General features: G+C 49.7%; 1 protein-coding gene across 2 annotated transcripts; it reads left to right on the top strand.

The window, feature by feature from the left end:
• The first annotated feature begins 52 nt into the window (after positions 1-52).
• GNAT2 (G protein subunit alpha transducin 2) lies at positions 53-24,289 on the top strand. Of its 2 annotated transcripts, XM_024570455.4 has the most exons (9): positions 53-182; positions 14,068-14,251; positions 15,846-15,888; positions 16,169-16,310; positions 16,835-16,992; positions 18,850-18,978; positions 19,219-19,348; positions 20,991-21,144; positions 21,679-24,289. In XM_024570455.4, the coding sequence occupies exons 1-9, from the start codon at positions 132-134 to the stop codon at positions 21,867-21,869; spliced, it is 1,182 nt and encodes a 393-aa protein (XP_024426223.3). In that variant the 5' UTR covers positions 53-131; the 3' UTR covers positions 21,870-24,289. The 2 variants fall into 2 exon arrangements, with proteins under 2 accessions (XP_024426223.3, XP_053770656.1); XM_053914681.2 differs by lacking the exons at positions 53-182; positions 14,068-14,251 and adding an exon at positions 15,611-15,615.
• The last annotated feature ends 245 nt before the right edge of the window (positions 24,290-24,534 follow it).

The following is a 24,534-nucleotide window of genomic DNA, read 5'->3' as shown; positions in this document are numbered from 1 at the left end:
CCCCGCCCCTACCCCGGCCCCGCCCACGCCATCTTCCTTCTCCCCGGTGCCACGTGGGCTGCGGCCCCTCCGCGGTCCAGCGCGGGGTCCAGTGCGCGTTCCGTGCGTCAGCTTCCTCATCAGAAAGTGGGATGGGGCAATCGCACTGCGTCACTCGAAGGAGCTGTTGCACAAAGCGGCCGGTGAGAGACAGCTATTATTACCGCCCCAGGATTCACTTTTAGCAGAAGTCCTACCCCCGGCATTCTCGCTCTGGGTGTCTGTTTCCCCCTGGCAGGCGTAGGTAGGCAGGGCGTGCCGCGCGTTCCCACGTTTATTTCTATATTTGTTGGTTAAGAGCTTAGGCTCTGTGGCCGGAATGACTGGGTTCAATTCCAGACTCCCCCGCCTACTTCCTGACTGACTTTGGCAGAGTTACTTAACTTAGCCGAACTTCTGTTTGTCTGTAAAATGAGTGTAAGAGACCCCGCTTCGTAGGGTGGTGGTTAGGATAAATGAGCTCATCTAAATGCTTAGAACAGTGCCTGGCCTGTAATTACTACCCCGTTAATATTTGCGTTTTATTGCTTTGGCCTTGGCTTTGGCTCCCTATTAATACTCCTACAGGTTGTTTCGCCTTGCAGCCTACAAAGAAGTGGAGTTGGGCTGTTTTGGGGACGGCGGACACCCCACCCAACCGGCACCCTCACTCCCACGCCCCCGAGAATCCTACCTAAAGATAACTTGCTGGGGAAAGTCCCTAAGACTCCACTGAACATAATTGTACTAGCAGCAATTAGTCTTTTTCTGATCTCTCCACCCTGTGGGAGCCCTTTGCCCCCCACACCCAGTTATACTAATGCTGTTTGTCAACCCCTCCCCGTTCTCACCACCCTCACAGCCAAATTCCTTCCCAAACTCTGCCTCCCCCGTCTCTCTGCGGGCTGGATTCTGGACCCTGAACCCTAAGCTCTACTTGCACGTGTTGTCACCCCCATTGGTCCCTGCCTACTGCTCCTCGGGCTGGACTAACTTAAAAAAAAAAAAAAAAGGTTGGCCTCCATAAACATTTGGGGAAAAAGTTCACTTCACAAAGAATCAATAAAACTAGAAAGAGGACAAGGAGATACCACGTCCACCCATTAAATTAGCGAAGATTGAGGGGAAAAAACGTCCCAACGCAGGCAAGAGGGTAGTTAGTAGCTGGGGCACACACATACACTACTTGCTGCAGGGCATAAAGATCGATATAATCTTTCTCAAAAACCACTTAGGAATATACGATCAAGAATCTCGTACAGCCCTGGCTGGCGTGGCTCAGTGGATTGAGCACCAGACGACAAAGCAGAGGGTCGTTCCTTCGATTCCCAGTCAGGGCACATGCCTGGGTTGCAGGCCAGGTTCCCCAGCGTGGGGAGCAGGAGAGGCAACTACCCAATGATGTTTCTCTCCCTCTCTTTCTCCTTCCCTTCCCCTCTGTCTAAAAATAAATACATAAAATCTTAAAAAGAAAATGTAAAGGTTATTAAAAAAAAGAATGTCTTACAACTTCCTATTATTTGACCCAGTAATCCCACCTCCAGGAAATTGTTCTAAAAAGGGCTGCCTTAATCACTGAAGTGCTTATCACATAGAGGGAGGGGCTTGGCAACTTAAAGGTCCACCAGTAAGGGAATGTTTAAATATGTCACCAATGTACAATGAAGTACAGCCATTAAAAATCATTCTTGGAGAATTTCTCTTCAGTAAAAAAAACCTTTCACATGTTAGATATATCAATGTTTGTTGTTCCACTTGTTCATGCACTCATTGGATGATTCTTGCATGTGCCCCAACTGGGGATCAAACCCACACACAACCTTGGTGCATCAGGATAATGCTCTAACCAACTGAGATATCCAGCCGGGGCTGGACTACTTCTTACAGGAAATGTTTACAATGTAAAGTGAGATGAAAAATAGATGTTAAAATCTGTACATACAGTATGGGCCTGATTGTATGACACACACACACACACACACACACACACACACACACACACACATATATATATATATATATATAGATATATAGATATATATAGATATATATAGATATATATAGATATAGGAAATAAACACACCAAAACGTTTACAAATACCTGTGAGTGGCAGAATTATGGTTCATATTTATTCTTTATACTTATCTGCATTTGAAGATAGTCTACAATGCACATTCATTACTTTTATAATCAAGGAAATGGAAAAACAAAGTCCGTAAAAACCTTTAATGGCCTCCATACACCACCCCCAACAGACTCTCCTGGGTGCTAACAACCCCGGACTCGGTTGGTGTCGGAGCCCTCAGGAATTTAAGGCTGCTGGGCTGTTGAGATAATAAAATAAATCTCAAAACGAAAAACCAAGCACCAGGTGACCATGTAGAATGTCAGCTGTATTCTGATAAAATGGAAATTTTGACATAGTTTTAAGGGGTGGTATCTTGCACTGGGCCAGTTCTCTGTAGAATTCCCCCTTAATCCAGACTGACCTACCCATTTACCTACCTAACCAGCCTGTAGTTTGCATTCCCTGCCCTCCACCCTACCCAGGCAAACCGGTTCACTAGCCTCTTCACGCTTCTCCTAGTCCCACCTGCAACCCTCCCTATTCCAGGGGATTTGGTACCTGGTCCCTGCTGGGAAGTCCGCCTGATTACAGCTAAGCACCAGTCTCCCCACCTATACAGCACCTGCAGGAAGCCCAGCGGGGTGCCATTGTCTGCTAGAACAGACTTTGGGAAGTGAAGGAGTGAGTCATCCCCTATGGCCTCAGAGGGCTTCAATGTTGCCTTTGAGTCTCTGGGATCTTCCCCCCAGATCCAAACACAGCCTCCTCCCCTCCTGGCCTAGTCACCAGTGGTCCCTTAAATGGCCCTCCTTGGGCCCCAGGCGCCCACTGGTGGTCCTTCATTTTCCCAACATCTGCTTCTCTGAGCTCTGGCCTGAGCTCACTTGTGATGTCAGCCTCCTACCCAGGCCGCTCTCTGCAGGTGTTTGACTCAGAAGAGAACACCTGCAGCACCAAAAAGATCCTTGGAGGGTGGGAGGGCAGTGAGGGGTGGAGGGAGGGAGGTGGGGGGTAGAAGAGGGTGTAGCAGGGATAAATGGTGATGGAAAAAAATTTTTTTTAAATCCTTGGCTAGGACAATTTCTCAAACCATATTCTATGCCTAGATCCTTCCAGAATCAAGCTATTCAGCTCTGGTTTCTCAGCTTGTCCCAGCAGCCTTCCCTCCCCTCCAACCTTGCAATCACCCAGAATTGCTTATTCATGCAGCTGTGTCCATCTGTACTTGTTTATAAGTCTTCCACGAGTCTTAGCCAACTTTGTCGTCCAAGGCCCCTCACAGGCTGGCCCCAGTGTTCCTTTCCTGTCCGAATCTCCCAGCCCTCCCCTCCACATGCCTTCACTTCAGTCCCGCCCATCAGGCCTCCTAGGCTTCTCTGAGCTCACGCTGTGCCTTGTGCCTCCACGCCCCCCTTTTCTCATGCTCTGGCCTCTGTCACAATGCCTGTCCCCCATGTCTACCATGCCCTGTTCATTCTACAGTCGTTTCCTCCTCGCTTCTGCTACATGGTTGGTCCGTCCGACAGTGAGCTGTGGGAGCCATTGTCCTTCCTGCTGGTCTGGAGGCAAGTTTTTAAAGAGCTCTGAATTCTCCAGCACTAGCACAGCATTCTTGTACCTCAGTTGTTTCTCTGAGAATTTCCCCCACCTCTTTCTTGGGACCCGAAGGCAGGTCCCCATTCTTCATCTCTGCCCCCCTCCCACTCCAGCTGTGAGAAAGCTTTACCCAAGTCCCTACCATTAGGTGTAAGACAGGGCCCAACACCTCCCCTTGGGTCTGGAAACTGGACCAAATTCGTTGGGAAATACTGACTCTTTTTTCACTTAAAATGATTTGGTTATAAGGGCTGTGGACACCCGAGTTCTAGTCGACTCCGATGATGCTGTTTACTAATATGGAGACAGTACAGGGATTTGGGCCCAGGAATGGAAAAATACCGGGTGGCCAGAACATGTCAAAGCCACTGTTAGACCTGCGCGGTTGACACAGGTTTGGCCGCTGCACGACCTTCCTGGGGTGGCAGTTACAAGCAACACCACCATCTTGCCCTCACAGCACAGGCGCCAAGTGACCCAACAAAAGGGAAGAGCAACCTCACCCCGACATGTTAAATTCCACTCCTGGAAACCCTCACAAGCCCACCTTTCCACACAAGCCCACGTGATGCTGCGTTGTCCCAGCTTGTGGCAGCCACCCAGCAGACCAGCCCCCGAGCCAGTTCAGAGGACCTCTCTCTCTCTTCTGGGCTGCCTCCCTTGTGCTCGAGGGTCAGCTTAATAAAATCTGCCCGGGCGTTTCCCTGGGGTTTCCTCTCAACCTCTGTCTTGGGGAATTCAAGAACCTCAAACATTTCGTGGTAACTCTGGCGGGGACCCCTGTGTCCCTATAGCAACACGACAGAGCCTGGAGAAGACAGGTCACAGCATCAGCACCGCGGGCGAGTCTGTCTCCAACCCTCTCCTCTCGTCCAAATGGATTTTGTTTCCTAACCAAGTCGTCTTTCTCCCCTGTTCGACTGTTTCATCTTGTCCTTGTGTCCCTGCAAGTGGGTTCAGCTCCCGCTGCAGTTACACCAGTGGGCAGATGGAGTGCTTCGCTCTGCCCCACCCTGGGTATCTCAGGTTAGCAAGGTCGGGTCAAAGGCTCGTGGCAGAGTTCCGTAAGCTTGGGTTCGAGTCCCGCCACAGACGCCTTGTGTCCTGTGTTTTCAGTGTCTGGTTCCACTCGATGAGACTGACATCCTGACACCCTCGCTGTTTGCTGGGCTTCTCTCTTCAAAACTAAAAAAATCAAAAATTGGTTTTCTTTCGCAGTGTGGCCAGGCCCCAGTATTGTCCTGGGATCAAAAAGTGGTGACAATGAAGGGACTGAGCCTGAGTGGGCTCTTGGCCCAAAGGTCATTGACCCCTGGACTGACTGTTCCGGAGGTGGACTTGGCGGGGCTCTGGGCTGACCAGGTGCCGCTGACCAGGCGTGGCTCACCAGCATTGCTTTCACTTTACAGGGAGGAAACTGGGTAACTGATCCCGGAACTCAATCTGTTATTTGTTGAGTCTGTGTCCCCACTGGGTTGTTTTTGATCCGAAACTGGTTTTGAATTTGATCTAGAGCTGGCAAATTAAATCTGAAAGTATGCATGTTTTGGTGGGGGGAGGGGGAATGTATGAATGTGTGGGAGGTGAATGATGCTGGTGGTTGATGTTACTTGTTTTAAACGATTTGACTTTTAGGAACTCCATTTCTTGGCGACCACAGCAAACTCCTGTGTGAGAGCCTCTGTCCTGTAGAAGAGGGCACTGCGGTCTCTCTGCGGCCCCCTGAGCAGTTCCCAGCGGCCTGGGGCCTTCACACACGGCTCCTGGGCTTTCACGGTACAGGGCGAAGCAGCTGGCAAAGGCAGCCTGTTGGGGTTGCCCTTGCTCATGCCGGAGAGGAATAATCCACAGGGCTCGAGGTCAGAGTTTGACCCCCAGCTCCCTGGGTTCTAGTGGTGCTCTCACCGTTGCAGCCCCGGTTCGGTTCCCAGTCAGAGTTAATGCAATACTTGTTCACCGTGGTCCTCCCCTGAGAGGAGGAAAAAGCCCCTCTCCTTTTTGAGGTTTGCCCCCATTGAGAGGCTCAGACGTAGGGGTAAAGTGGCACCCGAGGCTTCTCCCCTCCCCCATCTTCCTCATCTCCACACCCAAGGCAGCTGCCACCCTGTGCTCCATCCCAGCACCGACTTCCTGTAGAAGCATGGGCCACCTGAAATTCAGGCGTTCTGAGCCCACTCCTCTCACCTCCTGAGCGGTCCACCTGAGCTGTGCACGCTCATCTTCCATTTTCTGTTGTCTGTGTTTGTCGACAAGTCCACCTAAGGGGCCCTTTCAAAGAGAGGACCCCAGGCCTCTCAGAGACAAGAGAATACATTCTATGATTGGTTACAATTTTAAAGTGGCTTTAAAGAAATTCTATGGCATGCAAAGCTTTGGACATCTGAGCATAATCTTAAATAAATAACAGGCTAACCCAAATATTTTATAAGTTCATGTTACCTCCATTGCAAAATTGTCAGCAAGAAAAACAACTTGATACAATAAAATTTTCATAAGTAATCTAAACTTAATTATTAGAAACAAGTAGAATAAATGTAAATGGGATAAAAAGTTTCTTTTAGGGTAACTCTCTAACAATAATTATATTTAAATTAAATGGTTTTATAAATCTCTTTGGTAACTTGAAACTTTAAAGTTTTACTAGCTAAAGTAAATGATGGATATTCATTGAATGTCTAAACCATTTCCAAATAAGATAAAATAAACATTAATTACTGAAATAGGTTTATCTAGTTTCTGTTTATTATAGAGAAACTAAATATATTTGGGTCCATTAGTAAACATGTCCTATGCCACATTAAAAAAAACTGTACTATGAGGAAATAATTTTTTTAAATTGTGCTCATAAATGTATCAATTTAAAGAACACTAATTGTTTACCTTTTAGTTGTCACTAGAAATTGAGTTTCCTAAGAGTTAAGATTTCTAATTTGGAAACTGGCCCTAGCTGGTATGGCTCAGTGGATTGAGCACCGGACTACGAAACAGAGGGTCGCTGGTTCGATTCCCAGTCAGGGCACAGGCCTGGGTTGCAGGCCAGGACCCTGGTTGGGGGCATGTGGGAGGCAACCACACATTGATGTTTCTCTCTTTCCCTTTCTCCCTTCCTTCTCCTCTCTCTACAAATAAATAAATACAATTTAAAAAGAAGCTAGGTTTTTAGTGATAGAAGGCATCGGTATGGGTATACATTTTTGAAGGAATTAAAAGAACATGATTTGTCCTAAATTAAGGTTGTTACTTGATTCGTATTCTGAATGCAGAAGAGAAGACAAACCAAGAGGGACTAAGAAAGTCACAGAGGTTTGTAGAAAAGGAATCCTAAAAACAGAAACTTTATGTAGAGTTTGGTTCTTTTTCAGTCTATTAAAAAGAAAAACATTTTTTCCTGCATTTGTTCTACCACATAAAATTATAAAAAATTTTCTGCCTGCCACAGCAATCAGACAAGAAGAATACATTTTTTAAAAATTTCTGCCCAGAAAGCAGATTCTGTGTTTTATTAAACTAGTTTTCTTGTCTTAATCAGGTCCTTGATTACTTAAGCAAACAATCTCCTCAATACTAAGAACTCAAGTTTTGCTAACCTGTATTTTCGCTTGGTACTTTTTTATTGTCACTGTGAGTAAATGAATAGTTTAACACTGTTTCATAATGGTACATGATCTTTTCGAGCCAGTGTGTCTGACAGACTTCCCAGGGCTTAAAATTTAAAAGGAGGTTGTCTTGCCCTGGCCAGGTGGCTCAGTTGGTTGGAGCATCTTGCCGTACACCAAAAGGTTGCGGGTTCCATCCCCAGTCAGGGAGTGTAGGGGAGGCAACCTATCGATGTTTTTCTCTCCCATCATTGTTTCTCTTTCCCTCTCTCTTCCTCTCTAAAAATCAATAAGCATATCCTTGTGTGAGGATTTAAAAAAATAAATAAAAAGAGACTTTTTCTTAACCTGGAAATAGCTTTGGGTTACTCCAATGGGCCTGGAACACTCCAAAGGATTTGTTTTCTCTCCCTGCAGGGGTGAGGTTTTGAACTAATTAGGCCTGCTGGATGTGTGTGAATTGCACAGGAAGCTTTGCCAACTAAGGAAATAGTTGTGCTGTATTGGTGTATAGATGTTCTTATTATTAAGTGGATATTATATACTGAAGATTATGTAAAAGTTTCCAACAGTCTACAAAGTCCTGAAACTGTATTCATTTGTAATTCTTTTTTTTTTTTTTTTTTTTTTTTTAGATTTTATATATTTACTTTCAGAGAGAGGGGAATAGAAGGAGACAGGAGACAGAGAGGGAGAGAAACATCATTGTGTAAGAGAGAAACAGTTGCCTCTCACATGCCCCCTACCAGGAACCTGGCCTGCAACCAGGCACGTGCCCTGGCTGGGAATTGAACCAGCGACCTTTTGGTTCACAGGCTGGTATTCAATCCACTGAACCACAACAGCCCGGGCTCATTTATAATTCTTGATATCTTAAAATGTTGTGTCACAGAAAAGCCGAGTTCTTTGTCAGATGCATTATAATCAGCTCTATAACCATGTCTTTTAAAGTTCTGTCATTTGCAGTCATTGTTGACTTTGACGCTTTTGCAAATGTTTCATCTCCTCCACAAAAATCCATGGAGAGGACTCGGGCCTATTGTAAAATACAGGTTTCTAAGAATGTTTGGATCATACCTTTAAACTGGGTGAGGATTTATAGAACGCTAAAGAATAACTAGATACATAGAATGCTGGCAGGTGACCATAATAAACAAGAATTAATTATGTGGGACTGAATGAACTGAGGAGTATTATAATTTTTATAACTTTTTGTTGGAAATATTGCTGATTTTTAATCCTTTTGTTTTCCAGATATAAGGAAACCTGTTTTCTCTTAAACTACCTATGATTCCCCTGGCTGGTGTGGCTCAGTGGATTGAGCACTGGCCTGCGAACCAAAGGGTCGCCAGTTCGATTCCCAGTCAGGGCACATGCCTGGGTTGCAGGCGAGATCCCCAATGAGGGGTGCGCAAGAGGCAACCACACACTGATATTTCTCCCCCTCTCCTTCTCCCTCCTTCCCGGAACTCTCTATAAATAAATAAAAAATAAAATCTTTAAAAAACAAAAGACACAGATGGTAGAATCAAGGATATAATAAAAATATTTTTAAAAACAATTACCTATGACTTAGAACAGTTTGGTAAATTATACCTTTGTAAGCAACAGTGAAACTTTCATATTTTTCTCCCTACCCTAATGCCTCTGGAAGTTTGGAGACTCTGAATGAGTGAATATCATTCTTTTCATGGCAATATGGTTGTTTGCATAAATCCTACAGAAATCTGTTCTCTTTGTAATAGGACACAAGTGGAAACTCTTGAGGTTTGACTGGAATGCCACGTTTAAGAGACAAGCAGAGCCCAAGCTGGGGCGGCTCAGTGGATTGGGGGCGCGCCTGCGAACAGAAAGGTCGCTGTTTCAATTCCTAGTCGGGGCGCGTGCCTGGGTTTTGGGCCAGGTCCCCTGCTGGGGACATGCAACCCATAGATGTCTCCCTCTCTCTCTCCTTCCCTTCTCTAAAAATAAATAAATAAAAATTAAAAAAAATAAAAGATAAATATAGACTCCAGGTCTCACCAGAAAGCTCTGCAGGGGTGTCCAACCCATGGCCCGCGGGCTGCACGAAGCCCAGGATGGCTGTGAATGCGGCTCAACACAAAATTGTAAATTTACTTAAAACATTGTGAGATTTTCTGTGATTACATGTCACAATGTATTTAATGTGTGTCCCAGAGACGCCGACAGGTTAGACCCGCTGCCCTAAGGAATGAAGATTGCCTTTGGGGGCTGATAATCGCCACTTAGAAACAGGCAGGAACCTCGCTTACATGCTTCTGAGCAATCTTTCTGAGTGAGAAACAAAGGCTGGTTTCCTGGGAGATGGCAAAGGACGAACCTCAAGACATTTTGATAACATAAGAGCAATAAAATTTTTTCTTGAAAAGGACATTTTGAGGAGTGTTGAGAACCTGAAGAACTCATCTAAACTGTTGTTAGGTGTCACGGGAAAATGCTGATGGCTACCAGTGGCCTGTCTTCTCAGCCCTGAGAGGCTAATTAAGCTCCAGTCTGGAGATTTCTTAGGAAAGTTCAGCAAAGCAGATTTTAAAAGCGCCTATTTGATTTGTTGTTGTTCTTGTTGTACTTACGCAAACACCAGGCCGAATTTATTAAAACTAGACTTGTACAATGAATTAGTCTTAACTTGGCTCTCTTTGATAAACCGAGGGTGATTTTAGAGAGAAAAAATTATGTTATCGTAGGAACTATAATATTCTGTTGTAAATATTCGATTCTAGTGCTGTTCACTGTCTTTTTGGGTTTGGTTTGGTTTTCCACTTGTAAACTGGACTAGATCCTGAATTCTTCTAGTTCCCTCTAATAGCTGCCTATGGCTCTCCAAATATATTTCCAGTTTTTCTCCTATCCTTTGTTTTCGAACTACTGAGAATGAACATTATGTTTTCCTGAGCCTTGCAGTTACAGGCTGCAATTAGACAACATCATGTGAACTTCAGAGAACTCGTCACAACAGGCTGCCTGGTTAAAAGGCGTGCACCCTGAGCACCAGAGCTCAGTCAGAACATAACGTGGCTGCAGCCACTGAGACGAGGGGACTCCAAGGCTGTACGTAATGGTGTCAACAATGAGGACTATCCAGTATAAAGCTATCGGTGTTTTGAAAACATTAGTTCATTTGGTTGAGCCTCAAGCAAGCAGGCACTCCAAACTGAAAATAAATGCAAAATCTTGCTCCAAAAAAAAAAAATAAATAACAGGAGTACACCCTGACAACCTAAATCAAATCTGGGAAACCATTAAAGGCTACCTGCCCTTGCTTATCTGGTTCCTTCCCCTTCTGGAGCCCCCGATGGTCCTTCTACTCCTACTGTTATTGGGTCCTTGCCTCTTTAACCTCCTTGTAGAGTTTGCCCCTTCCAGATTGCGGCAGTTCCACATCATGCTGATGTGGCTGATGGTCACGCAAGGTTTCCAGCCCACCCCAGACAGGGAAGACCTGGGCCCTTACTGCTCTCTAGGTCAGACAGTGAGAGAATTTTATTCCTCCCAAGTTTAGGGACAATGACCTTGTTCAGCAGGAAGAAGTTTCGGAAGAAGAGACCTCTGACCCTAATCCCTTTAGAATGAGGAGGATAAAATCTCTTGGGGGGGGGGGCGGGCATTGTGCATGTGTGGGGGAATCAGACAGTATAGGGACTGAGGCCCAGGAATGGAAAAATACCAGATGGCCAAGAAGCTAAGTTAAGATCAGGTGGCCAGAACATGTCAAAACCACTGTTCCGCATATGCAGTTGATCAAGGTTTGGCCTCTATGCAACCTTCCTGGGGTGGCAGTGCTGAGCAACACCACCGTCTTGCCCCACGGCATAGGCCCAGAGATAGTTGCCAAGCAACCCAAAAGGAGGAGGAAGTAACCCCACCCTGACAGGTTCAGTTCTGCTTCCTGAACACTTCACAAGCCTACCTTTTTCTGCAAGCCCACCTTTCTGTCCACACAAGCCCACTCTGTCCCCAGCATACAAAAGCAGCCAGGCAGAGCCAGGCCCGGAAGCAGCTCAGGGGATCTTTCCTCTGTGCTGCTTCCCCTGTGCTTGGGCATAACCTTACTATTTAAAATCTGTTTGAAAATGTCTCTGGGGTTTCCTCTCGATTTCTATCTTGGGGAACCCAAGAACCCCAATGCCATTCATAATAGGACAATCTCCTTCCTGTGCTCACCTCTGTTTACTCACCTCTAAAATGGGAATGGCACCTGCATGCTTTACCTACTCCACCAGGACCCGGAGCCCAAACTTGATGATAACGTAGAACTGCCCCAGGGAAGGCACAGGAGCTGGAGACGGGAGGTGGGTCCCTGGTGTCAGGAAGATGCATGCGTCGCAGCAGGTCTGTGCAATCAGGTCAGGCGAGGGTCCGGAGTTCCCTTGATCGTCATCACGGGAGAGGGAAGGCAGCAAGCTGGGAAGCTGCAGAAGCAGCGCAGAAGTTTGCAGAGGTGTCAGCTCACAAAGGGACAAGCTCAGACAAGTCAGGGGCTCCTTTGACAAGGCGAGTGCCGCTGTCATTAAGCTCGTGCATTTGCCCGTCTTTTTGCTAAGCTTGATGACCCTGAACAAGTGGCTTAACCCTCAAATCTCAGCTGTCCGGTCTGTAAACTGGGGACAAGATCACTCAACTTGTAGTTACTGTGAGAATTAAGGGATATGAGCCCCACAAATTGTCCCGCACAATTCCTGGTAGCCCCTCGCTGTGAACGGTGCAGGTAGCAGCACAGCGCTGGCCTAGGTGTAAGCTACTAATGTTATAGGTAGGTTGGGGCAGGTATTACTGAAACCTGCTAGCCAAGATTCCAAGACAGTCCTCATGTCAAAGGCACTCTGCTGTTTTCTCTTAAGTCAGCAAGCACTGGTCAGTCTTGATGGGGAACACGTGATCACCCTGGACAGCACCCTGGCGGCTGCCTGTTTCTCCATCAGCCCCAAGAGGGAGGCCGGGCTCCGGGCCCAGTGCGGCTCTGTCTGATCCCCAGACACGCAGCTGCAAGGCGGTGGGGAAGAGGCAGGGAGTCAGTGGGGACTCGGGCTCCTGGCAGGTGGGGGACCGAGGTTGTACCGTCCTCTTTCTCAGCCCCCCTGGCCACCACTGCACAACCCCAGCTGTAAAAGGAAAGAGAAAGTGAAATCTTTTGAGCTCAGTGCTTCCCTACCTGGGCGCATGTTAGAATCACTGCAGGAAACTCAAAAATCTTCATGCCTGGACGGCGTTTCAGACCAATTCGATCAGCATTTTCTTCTTTTTCTTTTCTTTCTTTTTTTTTTTTAAAAACAGCTCTTTAACTAAATTCCAATGTACACAAAACTGCTCTGGATCAGGGTTTTTCAAACTTGTCAGATGACGATAATCACCTCTATTAGTTTAAAACACAATTGCTCAGGCTCTGGAATTGGCACTCGTACCAGAACTTACTGATTCTAAAACACACCCTTCTGAAACATGGATAGCATTTGAGCATCTTAGAAATCGGATGATCTTCCAATCAGTGGCACCTGTTTTGAGGAGGGGCACGCGCACTCCGGTGATGCTTGATGTCAGGCAAGCTGGAGGAGAAACCAGTCCCGGGGCAGTCCCTAGGCAGTGCTTCCCAGCCTTTGCGTCCTCGAAGTCGCCATGATGCCGCTCACGATGCGGGCTCTGGGTGAGAAGGCCTGGGTGAAGGCCCGAGATTCCGCGATTCTGACAAGCTCCCATGGTTGGGTAGCAAGTCCTAAAGTGTCTCCTTCCGAGGACGCTCCCCCAGCCACTCACTGAAGTAAACTGCACAACCGGCAGAGAGGGTGTCTGAGGCATCTGTGAGGCCCTTGCCAGCCTGTTCTCACACCTGCCCGGGGAGGGGCAGCTGGCCTGAGGGCCACAGGGAGGGCTGTCCTAACTGGTGAGAAGACAGAGGCTAGTGTCCAGTCTCCCCAGGACACACTGTGCTGCAGGAGGCAGCACAACCCCCACACTGAAGACCAGCCAAGCTCACTCACCGAGGGAAGGGGGGCCTCAGGAGGCTTTAGTGGAGTGGGGGAAGCAGCCCCATTCACCCCACATATACCCCTTTTCCTTCCTTCCCCAAACCTTTCCCGAGGATCCAGGAGGAATTCGGTGTGGGGGGATCGAGGTGTAAGCAAGTACGATGTGAAGTGAGGGCTAATGACTGAGGCTTGTACAAGAGATGAGCCAGCGGAAGGAACGAAGCTAAGAGCTTCCTGCAGCTGGGAGAAACACTTCCAATCTTCCCAAGCGAGGGCAGCACCCCAAACAAGCCCTCCTGGCCAGGCCCTCCAGCTGGGATGGAGGGATGGGCTCAGACACCTTGAAACCAAGACCCTAGAATCTGGACTCTGAGTGGAGCTTCTGGCGTTCGCGCCTCTAAGCTCTAGCACTGCGATGCAAGTGAATCTGGGAAGGAGACTTCCATGGGGTCAGCCCCTCCACAGAAGGGGCAGTGGTTATCTTATTCCAGAGGTCCAGTGCCCACACCCTGTCTTCCTGTGTCACAATGCAGCAGCTCACTTCCCTAGTCACAGACACACTCGAGTCTTTGTCCTTTGTCATACTGAGCTCTTAATCGGCTTGGCCCATCACATCACTGGATGCAAAGGCTACAATCCCCAGACTAAGTAGGTCTCCAGCTGGGGTAGAAGTCTCAGCCAAGGCTGGGAGGGAACAAGATCTGGAGCCTGCTCCTTCGCCCGGGCCCCTGGCGACCAGCTTTTTGGGACGGAGAAACTGATGCTCAATCCCGATTTACTTTTCCCTTTTCTTCCTTCTCACAGATAGGAAACCCTAGAAGAGAAGCAGAAGGGCCTGGAGGAAGCAGCCCAGGAGGGGACAGTGGAAAGATGGGGAGTGGGATCAGCGCTGAGGACAAGGAGCTGGCCAAGCGGTCCAAGGAGCTAGAAAGGAAGCTGCAGGAGGATGCTGACCAGGAAGCCAAGACTGTGAAGCTGCTGCTGCTGGGTGAGTGGGATGGGAAGAGTAGCCCTGGGAGGAGCTGGTCCTGCTCCTTCCTGCTTATCCGGCATGGAGATGGGTTCTGCCCACCCTGTGGGGAGGTGGGAGGATGGGCCTTGTTTCCTCTCCCCACCCTGTCTCACTCTAGGGATCAGAAGCTCTAGGGCTGAGCCCAGCCACCTCAACCAGATGCAGAATGCCAAAGCTACTCTGGCATTGTTCTGCTAGTCCTTGGACCACGTGGGCCAGGATGGACCCACCCTTCTCCAAATGGAACCAGAGCAAACACCTCATGGCTTGGCAAATGCCATGAACCCTGGGCTTTCAGACAGTGACCCCATCTGCAGTCAGAGAGCTGCGTGGAAGACTCAGGACAGTGGACGCAGGGGTCTACCATAGAGCTTAGAGAATCGGCGTCATGTACTCCCAGGAACAGGCCTGCCTGCCAGGCACACTGGTTCCTCCTTCCTGCTCTCAGCAAAACGATTAGTGATCCGTGATCCTAGTCAGGAGCCCTGACGGGAGAGGAAGGGAGGCGGCAGCTAGAGCAGCGCTCTCCTGGCTTCCTGTCCCATAGCTGCCCCTAAGTCCCGCCAGATGGGAGGGTCCTACACCTGATGAGCTCCTAAGCAGATCAGGGGGGTGGGCTGAGAAAAGAATAGCTCCTCAGTGGCCAGTCAGAGAAACTGAGTGCTGGTCACCGGGCTTAGAAAACCCCAAAGGCAGTGCAGAAGGGTCTGTGCCACACGGCCTGGTGGGCGGGGTGTGCACGCCCAGAGCAGCCTGGGAACAGGCGCCAGCTGTCTTCCTCCCCTCCTACGTCCTACCCCACCCGCCAACGTGTGGCATGACCCTAGGGACACACTAAAGCAGCACGCCTCTCTAAGCTGGACCCAGACTCCACGGAGCCCAGGAGGCTGCAGAAGGGGGAGGAGAGGCCTAGGCCACTAAGAGAGCTTTTAAGCCTAAGCAGCTTTCTTCCACATTCAGGATAAGCAGCTTAGAGGGACCAGCTCAGGAGAAGGGGGAGGAGTGAAGGCACTGGGGGGTGCAGACTAGGGGAGGGGGCCCAAGGATAGGTGGTGTTGATGGAGGGACAGCGGAATGTGAAGGAGGATATTAGGGCATTTTAGTCAATAAAGGAGACAGAATGAGTATGGAAAACAGTATTTCAGTGAAGAGACCCAGCTCTCTCCACTCCTGTTCCAAGACCACGCTCCTGAGTAAAACGGGCAGAGGGCAGAAATGTGTTCAAGGAATTCCCCTGATTCACTCAGTGGTTCTCAGTGAGATTCTGCCTCCACCCACGGGGATGTCTGGAGTCATCTTTGGCTGTCACAACTGTAAGCGTGGAGCGGGGCTGACCTCTGGTGAGTGGGGGCCAGGAATGCAGCTCAGGGCCCTCCACTGTGCAGGACAGACCCCAAACCCCCATACAAAGGATCATCCAGCCCAAAATGCCGGCAGTGAGAGGCGGAGAAATTCTGCTCGAAGTCCAGAGCAAAAGGCCTGGGCTCAAGGCTAGTGGCAACGCAGGGCCGCCTCACCGGGGGGTGGGGGAATGGGTGCAAACCTGGAGCGTGAGTCTTTCTCCCTGCAGGCGCTGGGGAGTCAGGGAAGAGCACCATCGTCAAGCAGATGAAGTGAGTAGGAACAAAGCCCCGCAGGACCAGGGCAGGGTGCAGAAGTCAGAGCCCGTGCTGGCACAGAGGAAGAAGGGCTCTTAGCTTGGGAACCCTGATGCAAAGGGTAGAAAGGACCCGGTGCCCCTCACGTGCACACCCCCCACCCCTCTTACTGTCCACCTCGGGGCAGCAGTAGGAATAGAGGATCAGGTGCTTATGACCCTTCGCCTCCCCCCCGACTCCCAGTCCCTGTGGTCCAGCTGCCCGGGGCGGCTAAGGGGCGGGTGTGCTCCGACAGGATCATCCACCAGGATGGCTACTCCCCAGAAGAGTGCCTGGAGTACAAGTCCGTCATCTACGGCAACGTGCTGCAGGCTGTGCTGGCCATCATCCGGGCCATGTCCACACTGGGCATCAACTATGCCGAGCCCAGCCGTGCGGTACGTGCTTAACGGTATGTGGTTAAGGGTGGACGGAAGGAAAGGCAAATAAGAAATGGGCCAGAGCATGGCCCCGATGCACCAAGGTTGCAGGTTCAATCCCCGGTCAGGGCACACACAAAATCAGCCAATGAGTTCATGAATGCTGGCAGGTTCCTATGCTCCATCTCGTGTACTTCCCGGGCAGTCTGGTCTTTAAACTTCCAGTGTGACTGAGAAGAGGACCACGTTCTGTGGCAGCATGCTTGTAGACTGAGGGTGGAAGGTGGGGACACCCGAGGAAGGCCCCGGGACCTCTGCTATCTGCTGGGCACCCGGGACTGGATAGATTGCCACCTGCTACCTCTCAGAAGCCCACTCAGAAATTAATCAGCATGGTTTCTGAGACAGAACCTTTGCTGGCCGCCAGCCCCGCCCCAAGCTGTGGTAGCAACACCAAGTGCTTCCCTTGCAGCAGGACTCCCAGAGGCCTCCGCAAAGCCAAGGACTCCTGCCCAGCCCTCAGTCAGGTTTCTGCCTTACAGGATGATGGGCGGCAGCTCAGCCACCTGGCCGACTCCATAGAGGAGGGCACCATGCCCCCCGAGCTGGTGGCAGTCATCAGGAGGCTGTGGCAGGACGGCGGGGTGCAAGCCTGCGTCGACAGGGCTGCGGAGTACCAGCTCAACGACTCGGCGTCTTAGTGAGACTGGCTGGGATGGGCGGGAGGAGGCGCGGGTGCCTCCCGGGAGAAACTGCAGGGCTGAAGGCGGGAGACCTGAGCACTGAATGTGGCCTGTGTCCCTGCTGGTTGGGCTCCTGCAGGGTCGTACTGCACGTGGAGTGTAATGCCTTTAGATGGGGACCTGGGCCTCTCTGTATCACTTGCATGGGTCTACAAAGCTGAAGGCCCCAAATTCAAACCACAGGTGCTCTGTGTAGCTGCCCTCACCCATCCCCTAAGTCACACATGTCACCGCTCCCTTCAGAATCACGACTGCTAAGACGGCCGACCCTGCAGCCTGCCACCCTCTCCCAGAAGGCCCGGATGCATCGCGGCACTTTGAGGGCTGAATTTTCTAGCTGGTAACCCAGACTCTCCTTAGGCCACTAACCAGAAATGATGACAGTCTCCTTCGCTCATACCATCTGTGTCCCCGGGTGCCAGGGCGTGGGATACAGAAATCACCAGGGTAAACGGAAGGTAGTTGGTCAGCGATAGGGGGAGACAACTGTGCAAAGCTGGTTCCGAAAAAATCAGGCGCACAGAGTGTGTCTATTAATCTGACCTCAAACAGCACAGCACCGCACACGGGCATCAGCTTCGCAGTCTAAGACACACCCAGGCTCAGCCCTCGTCCTGCCATCTAGTCGGGTGACACAGTGCCCTTGACTGTCCCTGGGGCCCTCCCTTGGAGGCCCCGGCGCTGCCGGCTGTGCTGGGCACGCCATCTCATTTCATCTGAAGAAGCTTTCAGGGCAGACAGGACTCTTCACTAGTCCCATTTACAGATGAAAACGGAGGTTCAGAGAAGTTAATTAACTTCAAGCATAACTGATCTGCTCCACGTCATATAAATACATGGCCGATTGGAATTCAGGCTGGATTTGAAGTCAGGTCTATTTGGCCACAGAGTTGATTTTTTAAATTTTTTTATTTTACAGTATACCACAGTGCCTCTCGACCCTGAACAAGTCATTTAACCCCTCTGAATCTTTCCTTCATCTGTAACACGGGGCATGAAACCGAGGCTTATGAGAGCAAGAGAGAATATAAACGCAGAGGTGCCAGGCGCACGACAGGCGCTTGTGTGGCCCCCCGTCCCCTCTCGGCGCCTTCACTCCACATCTGCCCTCCTCCTGCCCCCACCTTTTTTAAACTTGTTTTTATGGTAACTGTCAAACATGTACAAAAGTAGAATTATACAGCAAATCACCTGACTTCAACCGTTATCAACGCGTGGCCACTCTCGTTGCATCTTTATCCCCCACTGGGTTATGCTGAAGGAAATCCCAGATATCCTATGACTTCACCCTAAAAATTTCATCACGTGTCTCTAAAGATGACTCTTCTTAAGAACTCACTATATAATCACTACACCTAAATATTTAGTAATTCTCTAATGTCATGAAATATCCAAGTTTCCCCCATCATGTCAAATGTCTTCCCCCAACTTGTTTCAGGGTGTAAACAAGGTCCATGTATCACAGCGGCTCCTGTCTCGTGTCCCTACAGTCTCTCTTCACCCACTCCCATCACCACCACCAAATCTCATGCGAGGGTCCAGAAAATCCCGTAGTCAGGGGAAATGCAAGGATGTCACCTGACTCGAGTCACAAGGGGCAGGACCCTGCCTCAGAGGGGCGCGGCCCTCCGCCCACCCCACACTGCCTTCTGTAAGGACACAAGAGGGTTACAGGGAAGAGCCTTAGGCTGAACAATATGGATTCTAGCCCTGGTTCTATCACGTAGGTTGCATGCCTGTGGGTGAGGCTCTTTACCTTGCTTGGCCTTGGCCATGGAAAATCTAGTGTCATCAATGCCAATGACTTTTCTCAGCTACCTGAACCAGCTAGACCGGATTACGGCCCCCAGCTACCTCCCCAGTGAGCAAGATGTGCTACGGTCCAGAGTCAAAACCACAGGCATCGTTGAGACCAAGTTTTGCGTCAAAGACTTGAACTTCAGGTGAGTACGAGGTCCCCTGAAGGCACCACGAATACACACACAGTTCCCGGGGGTGTAGGCATGCTTTCTGACCTTGGCCGAAGCCCAGTTTGAATTAAGTGTCCCACTCGTCCTGGACACACAGTTCCCATCTTAAGGCCAACTGGCCCCGCAGGAGCCACCTCCCTGGGGGCAAACACCAAGTGCATGTGGTCATAAGCTGGTCAGGACACCTATGAGGACAGTCATTTCTCCCCTCAGGATGTTTGATGTGGGAGGGCAGAGATCAGAGCGAAAGAAGTGGATCCACTGCTTCGAGGGAGTCACCTGCATCATCTTCTGTGCGGCCCTCAGCGCCTACGATATGGTGCTGGTGGAAGATGACGAAGTGGTGAGTGAGCGGCCCTGGCTCCAAGCAACCTCGATGCACAGTTCCCCATGACCCCACCTCTGTGAGATGTGTCACTCCAGTGCCCCCTGCCCCCCCCCCCAGTGATTTCAGCTAACAGTGACCCCCTACCAACCTTCTAACAGACCAATCAGTATCACAGGCAAATCACTGTAGAAAAACCTCTTCTGCCAGTTCCGGGTTCTAGGTCAGCACTTTGGGGCTCCAGATTTACTGAGTGAGCTCGGTCTCAGAGTAGACATCCAAGTATCACGTGGCCGGCACAGGCTCTTGGGAGGGACTGCGTGTTAAAGGGACAGGGATCAACTCGCCAAAGCAGAGGAGCTGCACTCAGCGCTCTCCCAGCCTGCTGTGGAAGTGAAGGGTAGGAGATGCGGACAACAGAGCAGGATTATGTGCGTCTTCACGCAACACGATAGCGGGGCCGAAGTACTAACCTCACTCAGAGGCCTAAATGAGTACCGAGTGCACAGAGGACTAAGACGCAGCACACTGCATGCGTCACACGCCACTCAAATGGGCAGCCGGATGGCCACCTGAGCGTGGTTCTCTGGGGCCTGAAGTTTTACAAGACAGGAGCTCTGCAGGACAAGTGTCGGTCCAGATGGTTACCTTCTGGGTTTGAGACAGAGGATGTCAAAGGCACGGGTAACGCTGATTTCACATCAGCATCTGCTCCACGAATGGAGGCCCGGAGCTGACGGGCCGCAGACAAAGCTCCTGCCCTCCCACCCCTCACTCCAGTTTTTCTACCTTCTCCTTAATAGTTCAAGTTCACATCAGAACACTCTAAGTATCTTCTAGCCAAAATGTCTCACAGGGCCACTCATTTTCCAAGATCTCTTCAAGCCTACGAGGTCTTCAAGGGCTTTGCAGGAATATTAGCAATGACAAAAGGCTACAAATTATCTTTTCTTTATCAAATGAAAAGACTGAAGTCAGCTAATAGCACACATACTTCAAGACTCCACAGGCCTGCTCCCCAAGACAGGGCTGGTCTGGGTGGGGCACTGGGCAACCTCTGCACTCTGCAGACACACAGCAGCCTCTCTCCCTCACTCATGGTGGCGATCCATCGCAGAAGGAAATAGGGCGGAAGTACTTGCGTGTGGCCCTGGGAAGTTCTCCAGCTCTCCCGGTTGGGCACCAGGGTGTAAGAATCCCCATTATGTTCCCGCCCACATTGAGATCCAGGGCTCTGTAATGGAAGCCTATCAAGATCATCCTGGAGACACAGTCGGCACACGCTAACTCAGGCTGTTTCAACCCTGTATCAGGAGCACTTATGGACATCAAAACCCTCAGCTGTGCCCTGGCCGCCAAAGACCTGCATAACATTCTCGACCTCCGCAGTCAGCATCATTCCCCATACGTGATCTCATTTAACTTACATAATAACCCTATGAGACGGGGAAACAGACTCTGAAAACTCCGTAATTTTTCCCCAGCCACACAGCCATGATAGGGAGATGGGAAGCCAGATTTCCCCGGCTGAGCTAAAAAGAGAGAAGCTATACTCTCATCTTTCCCTCACATCTGGAGCACTAGTCTCTGCAGAAGAGGAGGCAGCCAGATGCCCCCACACACCCAGACTGACTTCCCTGCTGGCTTTTCTTCTTCCTAGAACCGCATGCATGAGTCGCTGCACCTGTTCAACAGCATATGCAACCACAAGTTCTTTGCGGCTACTTCCATTGTCCTCTTTCTCAACAAGAAGGACCTCTTTGAGGAAAAAATCAAGAAAGTCCATCTCAGCCTCTGTTTTCCGGAGTATGATGGTAAGTGAGTGTCAAGGAGACAATGGTGATGCGTTCTCGTCACAACTGCTGAGGGCCTGTTTCCTGTGCCGCCCAGGAGACAAAAAGCGATCGTCTTTGAGGAGGGCTAAGTGAAACCCCTGCTTTGCCAAGTTGGTGACCCCTTATCCCTTTAGTACTCCTTCCTCTTAGGAGCTTTGTGATGTCCAAGTGATACTGGGATGTCTCACCTGAGAAATGTGGGCATTCAGCCAGAGGCCCAAGTTCCGACTTCTCTGGAACGAAGCCCCCGTTAGATGCAGGAGGGCCCCCGACTATTCAAATGGTAGCTGCCAGAATCCAGGGCAGACGCCTCTCTCCCCAGTTCCTTTGCTCAACTCCAGGGAGAAACTTGGGAGAGCAACACAGGAGAGGACCCTTCTCCCCCCGAGTGGGCCCCCAGCTGCAGCTAACACAGCATTTTGAGGATCAATCAAGCCAGCCACCTAAAAAGTAAGTGAGCAACTGAGAAGCGTTCATTTACCCCAGTTCTTCACTGTTTTTCCGGAAAACCAGGAAACAACTCTTATGAGGACGCAGGGAATTACATCAAGAGTCAGTTCCTTGACCTCAACATGAGAAAAGATGTCAAAGAGATCTACAGTCACATGACCTGTGCCACAGACACGCAAAATGTCAAGTTCGTGTTTGACGCAGTTACAGATATCATCATCAAAGAAAACCTCAAGGACTGCGGGCTCTTCTGACCGTCACCGCTTCTCAAGTATGTGTCCTACCGACGGGCCTGGAGTCTGGGTGCTTTCCAGCAGGGTATCACAGGTCTCGGCACCGTGACATGGAGAACGAGTGCGTCCTCCCCTGGAGACGGGGTAGGCATGGCCGGGACTGCTTTCCCACACTGGGCTCGGAGCAGGGCGGCCCACGCAGTTTAAAGAGCCCAAAGCCAGGAATCGGAAGACCCAGGTTCCAGTACTGGTTCTGCAACTTACTGTAAAATGTGAACACATCCTTTGTCTGAGCATCGAGTCCCTTGCCTCTAAAATGAAGATCATTTCTCTGCGACTTCACAGGGTTATTCCCATGATCACAAACGTAACAGAAGGGGAGGCACAGAAAAGCTGTGTGGTTGGAGGCACAGACAGAAACCCTGCACTAGAGCTGCCGTCCGTGAAATTCAACACCAGGTTTCCAGATGAACTATCCCAAGCCAAGGAAGAAAAACAACAACAAAACCCACAGTGAAAAACCAGCCCTCAGTACACCCACCACTAAAGATCTCTACGTGCCTTAGCTTAGAGATCTGGGTCACTGGAGAGGCGAGTTACTTCCAAGGCGCACACCTAAAACCACTCATCTTTAATAAGCATAGACTATCCCTCCTCCAAGATGCTAAAAAGACAAAGTTGCCTTTAGCTCTCAGTGACTGTCAGCTACGCAAGACAGTTTCTGGACAAACTGGGAGCATAACAACACATTCGCACTCAGAGTACTGATGACTTTATTGCTGCTACTTCTCCCTCATAGAATTTGGAGTAAGAGAGCAATCCTAAAATTCTCATTTCAACTGCTCCGAGTTTGAGAACAAAACAGGCAGCTGCTCTTGCTTTAAGCAATAAAAACCTGTGTGGTTCGGTGGGTTCATGTGAGGCCTGGCTGAAAACATCTTCCCAAACAGACCAAGTAAATTACCCCCTTTTAACTCCTTGGAGGGGAAAGGAAGCCGGCTTTGCATTTATCTTCACAGGAGGGGGTGAAGTCAAGTACAGATTTAGCATTTACAACCACTAGTGAGGAAGGCTCTTGGCATCAAGATTTAGTCTATAAAAGAACGTGTCAGTTAAAATGAAAACACTCTCCTTGCCAGAAACACACTCTCCCACTTAGGCTGCTACTAGCCAGAGTGATACCAGAGAGCCGTGTGAGCTTGGAGCACACCAAGGAAGAAACTTGGGGCTGTTAAAATTGGATTCACTTGATCATCTGATTCCTAGAAAAGAAACCAACCTGGGAGGATTACCAGAGAATTAAGGGAAACTACTCTGCCTACTGTCGATGAACAAACTTCAGGCAAAGAAAAGGCCTGGGTAAGACTTCTTGCATCCAAGAGCCATTCGGGGACTTTTCTAAGTGGTTTGCTTCAACTCTGACTTACTTCTGAGTCTTTTTTTTTTTCCCAAATACAAGGGGAAGTTTTAGAAAGTCATAGAGGTAGAAGTGAGCCAACTGGGCTGTGTGGGCTCAGGAAACAAGTAACAGAGGCAAAAGAAGGGCCCTTGGAACTTTGGAGAGAGCAATGGTATGCCCCTTGAGGGAATAAAAGGGAGGAAGATGTGGGGGAGGGGTGCTTCAGAGAAAGGAGGAGGGAAGGGCGAGGGAAGGGCAGGGGAGGAAGAGAGAGAACCCTTTTAATTTTTTTATGGATCCTTTTTGGCAGTCTGATGAAACCTCTAGGCCTGTTTTCAGAATACTTAAAAACGCCTAAAATAAACCGAGAATCACACAGAAACCAGCACACCTGATGCAGTTCTATGGTGGCAGCTCTGAAGCACCAGGTCAGAATCCTCACCAGGGCTGCGACCTTGTCTACACAGGTCCCCAACGCAATCTATCCCACTTAATCCACCTTCAAACAGGGAATCCCCTCCTCCACACACTCACACCACGCTCTCTCCTTCTTTTATGAGCTTTTCCTCGATCTCTGACTCCAGGCAGGAATTCGTTATGGGCCGGACTATGAAGGCCTACCCCGGGCCCCACCCCCAGTCACTGGTGTTTCTGCAGAAACTGCCCTAAGTACGGGCATGAAAACAGTCAGCAAGACAGGTCTTCTGGGAAAACAATGCCTAGCAGAATAAAACAGTCTAGTTTAACTGTCCCCCTTTCCTCTGGTTGACATCCTAACTTTTAACTGGTTTATGAACAGTCACACAAGCCACCTGGCACAATCACTCCACAAGTTTATTCTGGAGGCAGAAGCCGCAGAGCCCAGAGCAACTGTGTCCCCTGGCAGCTTTAGGGTCTGTTTATTCATCTGACAATGGTCTCAACTAAAACTCTTCAGGCAAGTCTACATGGGATAAAGCTTTGGGGCCTCGGTCCTCCATTCCCTTGCACCCTAGAATGGCGTCAAAATTATTGCTGGAACCGTCGGCCAACACGGGGCTCGCCTCTGGGCAAAAAGGTGAGTGCTGTGGACAGGCTTCCCCGAAGGGCATTAATCCTCCCCCAGCTTGATTGTCAGGCCCCCAGGTGGTACCCAAACTACACCTAGAGTACGTATCGCATGTCACACAACTGGTTTATTTTTATCTCATGGGCTTTTTGATTAGTGCACATGAAAAGTTCTCTTTGCATATGATAGCGGCTAGAAAGCTTAAAACCAAATTAAGCCACGTACTCACTCTGCTGTCT

The sequence above is a fragment of the Desmodus rotundus genome, chromosome 12 (genome assembly GCF_022682495.2).
Source record: "Desmodus rotundus isolate HL8 chromosome 12, HLdesRot8A.1, whole genome shotgun sequence".
Lineage (NCBI taxonomy): Eukaryota > Metazoa > Chordata > Mammalia > Chiroptera > Phyllostomidae > Desmodus > Desmodus rotundus.
The sequence above is the reverse complement of the archived record's forward strand: the minus strand, read 5'-3'. Positions and strand labels throughout refer to the sequence as shown.

Excerpts from the sequence above, each read along its gene's own strand:
- GNAT2 (XM_024570455.4), top strand. The coding sequence starts at position 132 with ATGGGGCAATCGCACTGCGTCACTCGAAGGAGCTGTTGCACAAAGCGG. Across the intron at positions 183-14,067 it reads GCTGTTGCACAAAGCGGCCG|ATAGGAAACCCTAGAAGAGA; the intron begins GTGAGAGACAGC and ends TCCTTCTCACAG. Across the intron at positions 16,993-18,849 it reads CTCAACGACTCGGCGTCTTA|CTACCTGAACCAGCTAGACC; the intron begins GTGAGACTGGCT and ends GACTTTTCTCAG.